Source organism: Pelobates fuscus, chromosome 10 (assembly GCF_036172605.1).
Source record: "Pelobates fuscus isolate aPelFus1 chromosome 10, aPelFus1.pri, whole genome shotgun sequence".
Taxonomy (NCBI): Eukaryota; Metazoa; Chordata; class Amphibia; order Anura; family Pelobatidae; genus Pelobates; species Pelobates fuscus.
The window spans coordinates 58,160,704-58,178,149 of record NC_086326.1 but is presented as its reverse complement, the minus strand read 5'-3'; the positions used below and the strand labels follow the sequence as shown (position 1 = coordinate 58,178,149).

The following is a 17,446-nucleotide window of genomic DNA, read 5'->3' as shown; positions in this document are numbered from 1 at the left end:
TTCTTTTGTTTGTTTCACATTTTTAAAGGAAAAAATAAAAACATCCTATGACGGTAAGACAGAGAACAAGATACATTGCCTGCTGATGGTATTTACTTATTTTTATTACGATCAAGCACAAGTTTACAAACTTCAGTTTAAGGCACATAAACAGAGAGGAAAAGTTGCCTTGGCTTTTGATCAATCATTGAACACAGACATGAAAAGCCACAGCAACATTTTATTCAGTCACATGGTTTCAAATAAAACAAGTTGCTGCCTGTGAATGGGGCAGTACAGATGTATGTCAGTTGAAACAAAGCATTGTGGGAATTATGTTTTGTTTGAATATTAGTAGAATTATGGGAACTTAAACTTTGCAAAATTAGGGTTATTAAAAGCACAATAAAAACTATGCCAATAGTTTTATATTGGTAACTTACCCCAAAAATTGTGCACCCGCTGGGCCCATCTCGACCAACCTACTGGCTAGGCCCTCTCCTTCAACCATTGGTGGAGGTGTTGCAAGTTTGTGTCTCTTGACCAGACGGCAGGTTATACGTGTGGGTGCCGTACACTTCCGTGGTGGGATAACGATGCGCATCCCATTGTGTCGACTTCCCCTCATCGAACCACCACGTGCATCTACCATAAAGCTAACAAGGAAACTGTAAAGAAAGAAAAAATAGCTGTGTTTTAAAAAGTAAAAAAAAAAAAAAGAACCTGATAAGGGAGAATGGAATAAACCATGCCAAAGATATTTTAGTACTACATACAACGTTTATAGCCAAACTGTTTAAAATCCTACCCATGCTGTTATGGATCAGCTATATCAACAATCTCTATAGCTATAATTAGTACTAATAATTAATATTTGAAGATACACTGCAGTATAAATCAAGTCAAGGTTAATATCCGTAATTAACGTTTTTTAATTTTTTTTTTAAGATTTTTGGGAAACAAAAAACAAACAAAACAAAAAAAATGCACAACCTCGTAATTTGATTTAGATGTAATCCTGCGCTGTATTGGGTCTTGTAACATTGTGTAAACTCTTAAATTTACTCCCAATGATGATACAATAGTTTATTTAAGCAAGAATAGATGGGAATGGCCAAGAATGGATGCCACTTATCTGAGAGCAAACTAATGAATTAATTATTGTTAATAGATAAGGTTATGGTAGGCACAGTTATCAAAAATAATTTTGATATAATCTCTATGTTTGAAAATTGTAATTCTCATGCTTGTTTTGGCTACTAGTGAAAATCCCATTTGTACTAGGAGCACGCCCTAATTACACCAGTTTTAATTTATCTTTGACAGCAGTTGATAAACACGCAGGTAACAAGAACCAATGTCTGTCTCAGGTGCATAAAGCCCCTTTGAGTTGTATGAACTGGATACAAAATGCTTCCAGGGGAATTGAGATATTCTCAGGTTTCTCAACCACAGTAAATTCAGTAAATAAAGAATCCCTTCATTTCAAGACTCAACATACCAATCATATTTCACATAGACTAATATGTGAAGCCAGCATATATATAATTGTAGGCTGTATGGCAAATCTTTAAGGAACACTCCAGCCCGCTAGAACACTTGAGCTTGTTGAAGTGCTTTATATGTGAAGAGTGTCTTCTTTTCTTTTTTCCTTTTACAAAAAAAGTGCACATATCAACAGAAATTGGCACTGTTCTAAATAACCTTGTTACACCCACCTGGCTGTCAATCACACAGCCAGTCCTGTTTCTTCCTGGTTTGGTTAGTTCAGTGGAGCTACACTCAAGAGGCAGACAGTTGATCAGAGCACCTGCCTTGCAAATACTGCTCATTGAGCTGCATTGGGAAGTTTGTGATTGGACAGATACAGAAAGTCTGGGTGAAGTTAGAGGTCTTGAAAAGGCTTCAGACAAGAGATCTGCAGATTTTGCACAGTTATATTATTAATAAAATTCCAAAGTAAATGCATGTTTTCATTGGGGGGTATATCCACTAAATAGTGATTTTTTAAAAAAAATATTATTTTGATTTTTTTGGGGGTGGGTGGATAGGGAGTGGAGTGTCCCTTTAAACTCCAGGGACACATGTAGTGACTGCCTAGGGACACGTCTAGTGACTGCCATTCAAACAGCCACTAGAGGCCTTGGTGCAGTCTTACCTTGTCCTACAAGTATACATGGGCTTATCAGTATCTCCATCAAATGCCAATGTCACTACATTTTTCTTTATATTTAAAGATAAGTACATTTTTTATTTATTTATATTGTTAGCTACCTGAATTACTTTTCATCCCATTAGTTCTTTTAATCTGTTGTTTTTTAGATGCCAGCTTTTTACATCCATTCAAACCCAACTTCAATTTAGTATTTACAAGTCAAATCACCTACTGTGGTTTTATTTATTTTATAGGCTATTGTTGATTAGATTACTAGTACTAGTAGAATGACTTGTATTGTTAGCTCTATGAAGGATCAAAAATCGCATATTATAGCGATACTATCAGTTTTCTGGAATTGATAGTTTTATTATTCCTTCACCCTGTTAAAGTTAAAGTAAATGTAGTGGTCTGGTTGCCTCCCCGCTATCATTTTAGTCCTGTAAAGAAAACCACTGCCCTTTTCTTTTCTCTTCTCCAAGGGCTAACCTCACCTCTAGTGCTTGTCTCTGGAGTAATGGAGTAAAATTCGGCTATTTGACATTCAACGTGGTCACACTTTGCATGAAGAAACCTAATGTCATCTATGTTCCTGGCAGACAGCTCTGATGCAAGTGTACCTGCATTGAAGCATGTTACAGCAGAAACCCCATAGGAAAGCAATGATTTAAAAGCTTGAGGAGCATTGGACTGGACCATCAGCGAAGGAGGCCCTGCCTCTTCAGTGACGTTGGGAGGAAGGGAGGTGAGCAGTGCCGAGGGAGCCTCGGTGCTGGATAAAAGAGGGTACCTGAAAATACTAGATTTGTATTCCTAACACTATAGTGTTCATAAACACTATTGAAAACTTTACTGAGTGAAAAGGGCTGTGTCGGTAGTTACAAAACAAAGAAGGAAACAAAAAACTTTTAAAGGGACACTAAGCACCATAACCACTACATCATAATGTAGTGTTTATGGTGCAAATTTACTGTCCCTGCATTCTCAACGATGTAAATACTGCCTTTTCTGAGAGCAAGCAGTGTTTACATTGCTTTCTAGGGACACGTTTAATGACCGCCATTCAGACAGCCAATAGAGGCCCTCGAGCAGTCTTGCACACTCGGCATATAGATAAGGAACACTCTCCACAGAGATACATTAAGCTAATGCATCTCTATAAGGAGATTATAAGGAGATGCTGCGCATGTGCACTAGCCCCCCAATGCTTAAGATTGGCTGAGATCATCGTTTTAAAGTTTTCAGCCGGTGCAGAGCAGGGGCTATGGCAAGACTGGCAGTGAGGGCTACAGTTGGGTAAAACTACTTTAAAGGACCACTATAGTGCCAGGAAAACATACTCGTTTTCCTGCCACTATAGTGCCCTGAGGGTGCCCCCACCCTCAGGGACCCCCTCCCGCCGGGCTCTGGGGAGAGGAAAGGGGTTAAAACTTACCTTTCCCCAGCGCCGGGCGGGGAGCTCTTCTCCTTCGATCCTCCTCCTCCCATTCAGCTGAGCTGCGCGCGCATTCAGCTGGTCTCATAGGAAAGCATTATCCATGCTTTCCTATGGACGCTTGCATGCTCTCACTGTGATTTTCACAGTGAGAATCACGCAAGCGCCTCTAGCGGCTGTCAATGAGATGAGAGGCTTTGAGGGCTGGATTAACCCACTTATAAACATAGCAGTTTCTCTGAAACTGCTATGTTTATAAAAAAATGGGTTAACCCTAGCTGGACCTGGCACCCAGACCACTTCATTAAGCTGAAGTGGTCTGGGTGCATAGAGTGGTCCTTTAATTGCTTTTTTGGTGGGGTCCAATAATCTAAATTGTTATTACAGCAATTTAACGTAAGAAATACATCTTTGTGTGTCCATGACATTGTCGCCCAAGAAACTCATGCACTTTGCATCTGCACATAAATACCATTCAATTACATGCACAATCAGACATTGGGGAAGCTATAGTGCCAGGACAAAAGTTTGTTTAAAGGACCACTATAGGCACCCAGACCACTTCAGCTTAATGAAGTGGTCTGGGTGCCAGGTCCATCTAGGATTAACCATTTTTGCTGTAAACATAGCAGTTTCAGAGAAACTGCTATGTTTACATATGTGTTAATCCAGCCTCTAGTGGCTGTCTCATTGACAGCCGCTAGAGGCGCTCCTCACTGTGATTTTCACAGTGAGAAGACGCCAGCGTCCATAGGAAAGCATGCGCATTCAGCCGAGGAGGAGAGTCCCCCACCCGGCACTGGAAAAAGAGGTAAACTTAACCCCTTTCACCCCCTAGAGCCCGGTGGGACAGTGACTCTGACGGTGGGGGCACCCTCAGGGCACTATAGTGCCAGGAAAACGAGTATGTTTTCCTGGCACTATAGTGGTCCTTTAAAGTTTCCCTTTAAAGATGAAATGATGATACATTACATGACAATTGCAAATTGCAACAATGTAACGTACTTTAAAAAAAATAATTAAAAAAAAGGATTAATCGTATTCAACTGGATACTAAATTACCATTGTAGTCTGACTTGTTAAACTGCTGCTTGTCTAAGTAAGAATTCTGTATAAAATCTGTGAAATGGACATTGAAATAACTGCAATTAACCCTTTCGATTTCAAAAATTAAAATTTTAGCACTAAACTCATGCACTATTTCCAGCACCTAAAGAGTTAAGATGAATAGGGAAGCAACAAATCCTTCCATGTTGGGCAGGTGCTGAGAGCTAGTTTGACAAAGATCACTGTAGCTCACAAGTAACAGGATATAGAGAGAGATGTTCAAAGGCACCTCCCAAAATATGTCATGCTAAATCCCTTTAACACTATGTGTGCCACCGGCTCTATCAACAGCAGCAAACCAAAAAGTTAAAGTGCAGAAGTAAACAATAAAGATAGGATATTTTTGGAAGAATATAAAAAAAAACAAAAAAACTACAGAGAAATACAAGACTAATTTGCAGCTGTTCGTCAGCCTAGTAGACATATGAAGACAGTACGCGCTGCTTTAAGCTGTCATTTTGTCATATAACAGGAACGATGAAGCCCTCTTAATCTAAGTGGTTAGCGATATTCTCAGTACAGTCCACCTCATTTCACACAATCATACTTGTTTTGTTCTATTTGTAGTTTAGATTGAACAACAATTATTAGGCATCTGTAGGAGTGGTGTTTTTTTTATTTCTGTAGGGGCTTATTCACTAAAGGCCGAATTGTATTAAATTGAAAATCTAATCCATCACAGTGACTCTGGCTGTGTGGGATTGTTATGTTTGTTATCTCTGTAGTACTGTTGCATTGTGCCTAGTTCTGTGTATTGTATGGGTATTTCTGAATTAAGCTCAGCTCTGTGTATTGTATTGGTATCTCCAGATTTTGCTGGGTTCTTTGTAATTGTATGGGAATCTCTGTATTGTACCTGGCTCTGTGTATTGTATAGGGATCTCTGTATTGTTCCTTTCGGTATTGCATGAATATCTTCATATTATAACTAGCTTGGAGTATTGTATTGTTCACTCTGTATCCGTGACCATTACGTTTCGAATACATGAGGTTTAGTGGACAGTTGCCACCAATCAGAAAGATTATGGCTACAGAGTTAAATTGTGGAGTCAGATTCTGGGGAAGAAGTTTGGCACCCAACCACCTCAAAACTTCACCAGCCACCACTTGAATAAGCCCCTTCACTTCCTATTGATCATGGAAGCATGAATCAAGATTCAAGTGTTTACAGCAATATATGGAATATGTGGGTGACTTTCAACATAATCATATTAGGGGTATACTCAACTGAGGATTGATAAGGAAATATCAGATTTTAGGCAAAATGAGTTGGGGAATTAATCTGCTTGTGGCCAAGACTATTAAACAGCTTTGACGCTGCAAATGTCAATATATATAAATGTCAAATGTGCGTGTGTGTATGAGCTGGGGTTCAACGCCAAATCTGACAGTGCGCATGTATGCATCCCCAGTCTAAGCCCTGTGATGGCAGGGTTCTTAAATATGCCAGTGGGTCACAGCAGTTGACATTTGCAGTGTCAAAAGCCATTTAGTTGAAACTGAATATATATCCAGTGCTCAAAATCTTTATGCAGTAATAGAAAAAAGATGATTGGATTTGCAAATCCCACGAATAAATGTTTGGCTTGACTGAAACTCTAAGTCAAATCTTGGTTACAATTGCTATGCAGGGATATGTAAATGCTACAAAGCTGCTTTGTAAAATAGAATACTTTTATATTCCTGGGAAGCTGCCAAGATGGAGGAAGTCATAAAACATATAGAAATGAAATTCATTGTGTTTCCCACATATACAATTAATGGTCATTATTCCTTACTATAAATGTTGGAGAAGCTCAAATATGCATGTGAAAGTTGTGAGATTTTTGACTGTTATGTCTATTGCTGCTGAATGAATTTTGGTTCTAAAAAGTCACTAATACATTTTGTAGAGGTAAAAATACACAGTATATTTCAAATCCCAAGTGGAATTCTGATTGGTTTGTTTTTTTTTTTTTTGTGTTGCTAGCACTCAAATTAAGGATAATACTGAAAACATGCTTATCCATCTGCTATCAATTGGATAAAAAATGTAAAATTGTTCCGTTGTTTTTGATTTCCATGACAACTTGTATCTGAATCTCCTGGCTGTCTAGCTCGATAGAAGCCTTTTTTTATTGTTGTGTTCTCCCATAGTTCTGCGAGAACCCAATATGGTCATCAACATAAAACTGACGTCATTGGGAACTTTCATCTTCCTATAAGTGTGCAGAAGATGATCTTACACACGTGTATACATTTACAAGGGCTTGTATAAGAAAGTACAATAATGTTTGCCATGATAATATGGACCAATTTAATGCCAATATAAATGTAAGCAAAGCACCATCAGCTGGTTGGACTTTACTACACTTTTCCTTGAAAGTTATACTTGTAACAAGATAATTCCTTAAGTATAATTTTAAAACAAAAAATAAAAAAAAGATTCACCAGCTGTAAAGCAAGGAATTTAACCATTAAAAAGATATTGATTGGTTTAATGGCTGAATCTAGCACTTGGTAGAGTTAAATATTATGTATGTGCACAAACTCACACGTAAAGCTGTCATTCCAACACAGTCAAGAGATATCACATCAAGACGAAAAAGGGACTACATTGTCTTATTTAAAAGGAGATTTTAGGCAAAATGTATTTAAAAGGCTTTAAATTGTCTCATGTTACCATTTCACAGCGCTGCGGAATTTGCTGGCGCCATTTAAATAATTCTAATCATTTCTCCATTGTCACTTACAATAGTTGATGAAAACATGCATATGTTGTGTGATGCTCTACATATGCCTGTGGCAGATCTATGGGGGATTCTCACGTGTCTGTTAGTCCACCCACTGTACAGCGCTGCAGAATTTGTTGGCGCTTTATAAATAATAATAATAATAATAATAATAACTGAGAGCATATCTGTGACATGGCTCATTGTGGCTCCAGATTCCAGGGGCTTAAATTGGCAATGCAAAAGACAGGCAGAGCTTCAGGTGAGTATATCTCTCGTCTCCCTCCCTCCTCCCCCTCTCCCTCCTCCAGCCCGATGCACCACCATAAGGAGCAGACAGGCTCCCTTGGGGAATCTTTGGGGAAAGTAGGACCCCCAAATTAAAGTTCTACTTAATTATGCTGTTTGTCATAAGCTGTACTTAGCCAGTCTCTTAAAATACAGATGATGTATTTTGAAACATTGATATGCTGAAGAAAAACCATAAGAACACAAAAATGGAATGTGGCATCAACTTTATTAAGAAAGCCACATTCCATATTGTGCCTCAAGTCAGTGCATGTCACATAAACCTAACTTTGATGTTCATCTTTAGTTACGGACCACAAAAGTTTGTAATTAAAGACCATCATTATTTTTTAAATTTGTCATGTACTGACTTGCGGCATGTCATTATTAAAGTAAACTATTCAATAACTTGAAACTCCCATATCCCATTCTCCAAAATTCCCAGTTTAATGCATAAACCCACACGTTTATCCCTTCCTTCTGTATAACAAAAGTTTCTTTCAAATTTTGATAACATTAGAAAAGTACAAAGTACCAGATTTCTCTTTGTACAATTTCAGACAATTTCAGCCATAATTGAAATAACTTAAAAATGTATCATGCTTAATGTTAACAAGATATAAAATCCTAATTAGGATGCATACATTATTTTTTTTTAAAACAAAAAATAAACAAACTGTTGTGAATTAGAGGGAAAAAAAAAAACTTCACCCATCTCTTGTAAGCAGTGTGGATATTTGTTAATATTGTTAGTATAAAAAATAAACAAATAATCAAAAAGATTGGCATTGTCACCTTGCATCATACAGCGGAAGTGGATAGAAATAGCTGCAAAATAATATAGAAAGCGAAACAAAATATCATATAGAAATAATTAAACGTAAGCAAACGGAATCAATAAAATGGCAGCGTAGAAGAACCAGCACCTAGTCCTTTTAGAATTCACTTTGACTCTTTGAGTCTTCTTTATCTTAGAATTTCTCTAGTTATTCCCCGACGAAGAAATTCAATCGCTCACCTGTTGACCGCAGAAATGCAAATTTTAAGCCAATTTAACGGAGTCGCAATAATTATCTCAGCTCAGTTTTTTTTTTGGCCTGAACTTTTTTTTTTGGATTGATGATTTACTACATAGGGAATTGTTGAGAATTGAGAACAGTTAATCTTGAGCAATTACCCAAAAGTTTGTATTTGTTTCCATGGTGATTGCTCCATATAGAGAACTCGTATTTTGTCTATATGTGAGCTGATAAATACAGGCCTATGCCGCAATTTAAAAAGAACTGGACTGTGGATGTAACATTTCAAAGGTGCTAAAAAAAATAACTCATGAGTTTTTACAAAAGTTTATCAATGTTGCACATGAGAACTGCCCTTAATTATTTTTGTGTTTAATAACTGTAAATTTTTTTTTTTTTAGTATGAATGTGTTGCCCATATCCACTAAACAGTTTCGGCTATCCGCTAAACTAGAAATTGTCTAGAAAGAGGCAGTTTTAAAAATGCCCTTGCCTGTAAAAGAGAGTTGGGTAATTTGGCTAGTTTGGATTAATATTTGTAATTTAGTGGATAACCCTGGTTGAAACATATTTGATGAGGGCAAAGTAGAGCTCAGATTCCGTAAAATTGTGAAAACTTCCGACACTTCGTTATGAAGTGTAAGATGCCAGACATAGTATTTTTAAAATCAAAAGAGGCACTTGAAGGAAATTTTGAAGTGTCAAAAACATTCTTAAAACGGTCAATAGAAAACACAGAACAATGCCTACATAAACCTCAGCAAAAAAAAAATATATATTAAATCTTCAATAGTTTAAGGTTATTAAAAAAATAAACTAGCAGATAATCTTAACAGACGAGCAAAGGTAGAAAGCATTAAGCATTGGTTTTAAATGTATCGAGGTATACAAGGTAATACAGGTTAATATTTTAATATCCAGCAATTACAGGGCAAATCTGTGTTATAGCTTTGTAAAATGTGACATTACAGAAACAGTTAGATAGCAAAAACTAAAATTGCTGATGGTTTTCAATCGGTTTGCTTTTTAATATGTATCTTCACTCAACCCTATTTTTAGAACCTACGTATATAACTTGGCTTAAATTAAATGCAGATTTTCCACTTGATATACGTCAAGATTGCTTGCATCACTCACCCAGAATGCACTGGACTGGAGACCAAATTTACATTGTCCAAAGTGTCTGCTGCCCAACTGTAGTGTCTCAAGGAGTCCGAATCAAATTCTCTTGTGAGTGACTGGTTCTAAAAACATAAAAATGTAAAAAGAATTGGCACCAAATGTATTTACAGCTTTTATTGTTCGTCTATTTGATTTTTCTGAATAAAAAACTGTCTTGAACGCATTGCCCATACATATCCGATTTTTAGGCAAAATGAGGGACATTCAAGGTACATACAAAAATATGTAGGGTTTATCAATTGACTAATATTGGAAATTGCATCCCAATACGTAAATGCAAACATCATGTACATTATTAAAATATATATATATTTTTTAATTCACTTAGAACAACACACAACATTTAGAAATGCAGTAAAAGCAGTACAGCAATGTAAATTGCCCATACCTGTCCTGTAATTAAACCGAGTAAAGAGAGAGTTCTAGAATAACATTTTTGGCTCTAAAGAAAAGGGTATAAAGACCTGTAATATTATAATAGTGATGTGTGGGCAGGATACAGCAAGATACAATTGAAATAAAGACAGTATTGTTTCTTGTTTTTCATATATACATAATAATTATTTTAAAATGTAACCGAAAAGGTACCTAATGTTCTATTCTGCTTGTGATAACAATAACAAACTTGGCCTTGAAAGTGCCAAGTATCTTATTTTGGCTGTGGCTCATCTTCAAGATACACAAAGGTTGAGCCGCACTAGTTCTACCAGGTGAATCCTAATTCCATGTTTGCCCCACCCAATTATACAAGTGAAGGTTCTCACATATTTTGGATAAGATGAAGGGATATAGTATGCCACCCCATATGTAATTATCTCTCCTGATTACACATAGATTTCAGAGGAAATTGGCAAAACAAATATCATTCCATTTTATAGCGCTACGGAATCTGATGGCGCTATATAAATAATAAAATAATAATAATATTATATACAATATATTGTTTACTATATGTTTGTATTTGTGATCACAGGCTTCATATTCACAAAGTCAATGTGTCTCAATGTGGAGTCTGGGCAGCTATAAGGGAACAAGTTTAAGGGGAAAAGTGACTTGCTTTTGCACATATTGGTCTTATTTTCAGCAGTAGTGTAAGTTTTACAAATATACTACAATAATAATAATTATTATTTTTTTTAAGATGGCCACCCCCCAAAAAAAACCATGTATCTACTATTGATCAGATTACTAGATTACTTAACCCCTTAAGGACCAAACTTCCAGAATAAAAGGGAATCATGACATGTCACACATGTCATGTGTTCTTAAGGGGTTTCTCATTTCAAACTATTTACTTTATTACATGTGACTAGGTACAGCTATCCATTCAGTGTAGAGCTAAATTCAGAGTAGGATATGACAGGTAAATAACTTTTTTTTTAGTAGTTGATTTTTTTTGTTTAAGGTACATATTATAACCGAGTCTTGGGAGACTCATCATGGGTAATTTCATGAAAGTACAAGTAAAAAAAAAAAAAAAGTGGAATTTTATTTTCTAAATGACAGTTCCATTATTTTGACGCAAAGAGGAAAATTGTCCTGAAATGGTTTTAGCAGGATAGGGATACTGCCCATACAGCCAGGGCCACAATGGACGTCCTGAGATAACTATTCAGCGAGCGGATAATTTCAAGATTAATTGGTTGCCAAGTTCACCCAACCTTTCAGCTCTTTGAAAACATGCAGTGCATGGCAATTTGAGCGCCCACGATATAATCTTTATTGGTTTTCCGCCGATGAAGCCAATTGTTAATCATGTCTAAAGGGAAACATTGTTTGGAATACATTGACTCAAACAATGAAGTTAATCCTATTTGAGTGGATCACAATTATTTATATAACACCAGGTGCACTGATAGATGTACTCCTGCCAACAGCCTTCTCATCATTTACTAATAAATGTATTGTTTATCTACCTGACTTTGTTTGCAGTATACATGTCAAAGAGCATCTGCAGGAAAAGCAGATGGTCTTTGAAAAGTGGAACCTATAATAATATTTGTTCCTCCTCTGTTTACTTACTTATGTATGTAGGTACACTCAGTAACTGGTTATGACTCATCGTATGGATGTAGCATTACCTAGGCTTGCAAACGTAGGTCAAAGTTACAGAAATTAAACAAAAATGAAAGGAAACTTAGGTAACAGCCTTAGTATGGCCAGTCTTACAATATAACTCCATTAAGCCGAAAAAAAAATAATGCACTTATATAGTCAGAGACTTGCTGGGTCAGAATAATGGAAAATCAACAAAAATATAAAGCCAAATATGAACACAGAATAAAAAACATAGAAAACGTAAGCCCAGTGTCAGTTCAGCTACACTGAAGTTGTGTGTGAACAAGTTTGGCAAAATTTGGTCTGGCTATAATGATGCAGGAAGGACTCTTTGTAGGTTGTATTACAGGAAGGGTTAGCAGTGTGGGACATACTGCATGTCATGGGAAAGAGCAGGGCCGTATTAACATAGGGGCTGATTGAGCTGCAGGTCCAGGCCCATGGCCATGGAATAGGCCCACTGGTTTTAAAAAAAAAAAAAAAAAAAAAAAAAAAAATTATTTTTTGTACTTTTTTTACCCACTACTCTTAGGGTTGCAATCGGGCCGGTATTTATTTTAGGCTGCCTGGCCGGTGCCGATATTGCAGTAATACCGGCAATACAAATGCCGGTATTTTTCTCAGTATAAACAGAGATTACTCTGCAATACCAGCACCGGCCAGTAGGTGTCGCTGTATGTGTGGAAAAAGGCAGGGATAGGAAGTTACAGCATATACCTGCATCTCTCTACTCACTGATCCGCGGGGCAGCAGCATCACAGCACAGAGAGTCCAGACAGCAGCTCCCAGCCTGCAGAGACAGCCTGCAGCTCAGGGAAGTGAGGGATGGGGTAAAGGCTGCAGGGAGACATGGGTACACTGAGACTCTGTAAGACATGGGGACACAGGCAGACCTCTGGGGATGCTGAGACACTTGGAGACTTGGAGAAACAGACACACATGGGGACACTGAGACATGGGGACACAGACACTTGGGGACAGTGGGAGACATAGGGACACAGACACTAGGGACACAATGTCCCCAGTGTCCCCATGTCTCCCAGCCAGTGTCCCTGGTGTCGGTGTCCCCATGTCTCCCAGTGTCTGTGTCCCCATGTCTCCCAGTGTGCTCAGTGTCCCTAGTGTTAGTATTGTGAGACATGGAGACACTGTGAGACATGGGGACACAGACACTAGGGGACACTGGGCAACATGGGGACACAGACATTAGGCACTGAGACAGTGTGATACATAGTCTCAGTGTCCCCAAGTCTCACAGTGTCCCCTAGTGACATGGGGACACAGACAGTGGGCGGCATGGGGACACCTGGGAGACAGGGAGACCCTGGGAACAATCCATCTATACAGCAGAATTAAACTATAAGTAGTTTTTGGTGATTTTACAGAATTTTCTCTTATGTCACACCTTGTGATTTACAGCATGTGATGTCACGCATACATAATTAGTTATGCAAATGATTAAGGCCTGTATTTTTTTCCCCAAAAAGTTGGCAACCCGTACTACTCTTCACATAGTCTTGCTTAAGTATGGAAACTTAAGAGGGATATATGGAAACAAAACTTGTGTGGACTAGCTGAAATGAAATTAGTTAACGTAATGCTGACTTTGGTTTCTCTAACACTGTGGCATGTTCCCTTTTCTTTACACTCACATCCACCTTTTCTCTGTATTAGACTGTATACCAGGAGCTTCTGCCTGCTAGTAAGAAGGTTAGGAGACAAGTGGACATGTGACTGCTAGGGGACAGACCTTAGGAAGCATGGAGCGAGCGCATCATTAGATGCATTTATGCCAAGCTCAGGATGCCGTTGGCCAGCATGCATGATTGGCAGGCAGCCTGACATGCATTCATGCCAGGCTGGCCTTCCAATGCTATGGGCAGACATGCCTCCTTTTTGGGCATGTTCATCCCTTTTGGGAGTTCTGGTTACATGATCCGAGTCAGTGGCCCACCCTTTTACAACGCCCATTGACTTCCTGCATAACTGGACACTGCTGTTAGGGGGTATGGATTTACTTGAAAGATGAAAGCATGAATTAGAGAGAGATTAGTATATTTTAAGCGGGAGTTTCCCTCCGGCAACATCTCCACCAGATCCATAACTCGAGAGGTATGACTGTTTTAGTGTTTTTGGTCGATAAGATTCTGTACTTAGGCCCCTCATAATTCTCAGCACCAGGCCAAATGGGCTCTTAGTCTGGCCATGGGAAAGAGCAAAGGAGGGCCAAAGAGAGCAGTGTTGGACATGCTTTTGGTTGGGGATCAAGGAGAGTGGTAAGTGGACGAGACAGTTTTACAACGGCCATACTATTCAGGTGTTGCAAAAACAGAGGAAGAGCTTAATTCACATTTCTTTCATCATAAGACTCACCAATCACCTAAGTCAGGGGTAGGCAACCTTCCGCATTTCAGATGCTGTAAACTACATCTCCTATAATGCTCTTTCAGCCATATTGCTGGCAAAGCACCAAGGGAGATGTAGTCTACAACGTCCGGAAGGTTGTCTACCCTTGACCTAAGTTACAAGACTACATCCGATTACAATGCAAACACATCTTAATGCTAGATGTATTTTTTTTAGCCACAAAAAAAAAAGCACTCCATGCTTGTCTTTTTCTTTATAGAGGAAGAGGGATAACAGCAGCAGCAAATCAGGGGATTTTCTACAAAAAACTTTATTTAAAATGAGAGTATATCTCCTCAAGGCCATATAAAGGTGTTAAGTCCACCTAGATCTGTCCCATTATACACCCATTATACACTCTCATGTATATTTATCTATCTAAAGGATCATGAATACATTTCTTGGGACCATTCTGTACAAATATTGTTTATGTCTACACTAAATTCCAAAAAGGGGCCACTTAAGAATCTTCCTAAAATACAAAATGGTTTAAGCACTCCAAGGTTCAGAAATAGCAAATTTATTGAAGCCCAATGTAACACAACGTTTCGACTTACACAGTCTTTGAGCTTAACAAAGACCGTGTAGGTCGAAACGTTGTGTTACATTGGGCTTCAATAAATTTGCAATTTCTGAACCTTGGAAATGCCTAAACCATTTTGTATTTTATGCTTATTGTTATTAGGACCTGGTGCTTGGAACTGGTTTGGTTGCACCCTGGCTCAGAGTGATGGGATTGAGTGCGCGGTTCCTTATTGCTTTTTGGAAAGGACTTCCGACGTAATGATTCTGTGTAAATTAAGAGCAATCTGCCATTTAGGGTAGATTTCCCCATAACCCTTCCGCCATCACCACCACCCAATCCCAATGGTAAAAGTCCACTATTTTGCAAAGCCATGAAATGAAACCAGCACACATTTAGCTTTTCATGTTTGCTACTCCACCACTTCCTATAATGGGATCAGGGTCCAACTATAGAACAGGACACTGTTCACTATCATATTAGAAGCCATCGTATGGATACTTATATTAATCGTTCTGATTTCCCTTGGCCTGAAGCATAGTGACACCAGCTGAAATCTGTCTAACAGACACATTTAAAGAACTACTGTTTAGTAAAAGGTCAGATATAGTCCAGTAAACAATAAGAAATAAGATGTAAATAATTGTCTGACCAAAAAGAAAAATGTTTGCTCTACTTCCCAAGGGGGCTTAAATAAATGCACAGGAAGTTTTAAACATACAGATTTTAAAAAACAGTACAGTTAAAACAAATAAAATAAAAACCATTCTCAAGCCATAAATTCATACAGGCTTTATAGCTGCTAACGAATTAGAAATGTCTAAGAACTATAAACATGCTTGCAAAAATGCTATAGACAAGGCTAGGCTAAAGTACACTTTAATTCATCAAATGACCTACACATACAAGATGCTTTTAATGCAGTAATTATATAGAACATCAGATTGACATTCTTTTAACAGTTTCAAGCAGTAATCATGGTGTTAAGAATTAAAATGACCAGCAGTAGAGCCGGTGGGGAGTCTACATTTTGACCAACTCGAGTACAGAGGGTGCAATTGCTCCTGTTCCCACAATGCTGTAAAGCCTTTCTCAATTGAAGAATGTTTTACAGCAATGATTCAAATGACAATCGTTAAGTGAGCAGGCGGCTCAATATAACTGCATACGCTTTGCAGGAGCCCAAGGAGCATAGCACAGATTAGAGTAGTATATGTTTTAATAGTATATTCATTTTCTCGGTTTACATTTATGTAACATGCAAAATTTGGGGTGATATTCAGATTTTTTTTTTTTATTACTTAATTTCTTCTGACCTGCTATGCAATTTATTAGTGGTTATAATTATCCTTCTCATGTACACCGTTTTATTATACAGTTATACATTTTGTGTGATCAGTCGCTAAATCGTTATTACATACCAGATTATTAGCAACAAATAACACATCTATAATAAAACTGGTTGTAGCCGTCAATCTAGATACATGATTTTTTTTAAAAGCAAAAGCATCTACTGAAAGCAAGCACATAATACATAAATATACAGTAAGCATAGTGTACATACCTGTTCCTTAGAAGGAGCAAGGAGTTCTTCAATCATCATACTGTCCCGAGCAAAGGAGCTTCTGTTTAGTGTGTAGGACCTATCCGAACTGAAGGAGCGGAGGCTGTTGTAGTTACAATTTACCACAGTACACGCAGATGACAATGAGATGAATGCAAAGGGGGAAAGAAAACAAAACAAAATAATGAATGCAGCTTCCAGGGCAAGGTGAAATGTGAAAGGTTGGAATCTGACAATAACTACAGAGAAATGGCAGGTTTGAAAGTGTAGCGGAACATGGGCGCTGTATGTATTTTAGATTTTTCCATAAAAATATTTAAATGTAATACAGATTTCATTTTTTTTTTTTTTTAAAGGCACAGTAGCTCAGAATTGCAGGCTGAGCCATTTAAATGAAAAACCTTAGTGGGATTTTATCACATAAATATGACACTGTGTGATTACAGATTAAACCCTGGAAGATACACCACTGGCAATATTCATGCCCAATATTTACCAGACCTTCAAGGTTCAAAAGGGCAAGCTAAAGCCAGTTTCACACCAGACATCGTCACACAGCAAAGGACACCCTTAAAACAATAACAGCACCGCATGCACGCTGTATGCCCAATATAGAGCAGTGGCAAAACCTCCTTGTAAAGTCACCAGTCTCTCTGAAATCACAGGGATCTCCTTGGCATTAAAATGGTGGCAGTCTCCATTGTCACTGCGCAGGATCCTCAGTCGACGCGTGTGCGGGCAGAGAGCATTTGTTCTATAATAATCCCTTATCATAATGAAATTAACTAAAACTAATGTTCCATGAACCTCTTCAGGTTGACGATCTACAAAAACCTCTTATTACCGTAACAATCCTGGTTGCATTAATATGTCAAATATTATATTTGTCAAATATACCATTAAGACAGCCCTGTTATATGCATTTTCATGGACTTCAAAACTGAGGTGGATGGAGACCTGAAACACTAGTAAAATTGGTGCATTACATTGTTAACATTAATGGACGTCAGTCAGGTCAC

The 17,446-nt window shown here is 37.9% G+C and overlaps 1 protein-coding gene across 13 annotated transcripts in view; it reads right to left on the bottom strand.

Annotated features, from left to right (window-relative positions):
- Positions 1 to 17,446, bottom strand: part of ANK3 (ankyrin 3) — a 557,845-nt gene that overhangs the window by 78,059 nt on the left and 462,340 nt on the right. For 11 of the 13 annotated variants that reach the window (XR_010085575.1, XR_010085574.1, XM_063434253.1 and 8 more), the window contains 4 exons: positions 16,428 to 16,530; positions 9,832 to 9,938; positions 8,471 to 8,503; positions 423 to 647 (listed from right to left, as the gene is read on the bottom strand). Coding sequence is in view for 11 of the 13 variants with exons in the window: in XM_063434253.1 (XP_063290323.1) it covers positions 423 to 647; positions 8,471 to 8,503; positions 9,832 to 9,938; positions 16,428 to 16,530 (468 nt within the window). In the remaining 2 variants the exon portion in view is untranslated. The remainder of the gene's footprint in view (positions 1 to 422; positions 648 to 8,470; positions 8,504 to 9,831; positions 9,939 to 16,427; positions 16,531 to 17,446) is intronic. The other 2 variants (XM_063434258.1, XM_063434263.1) reach the window with 1 other exon arrangement.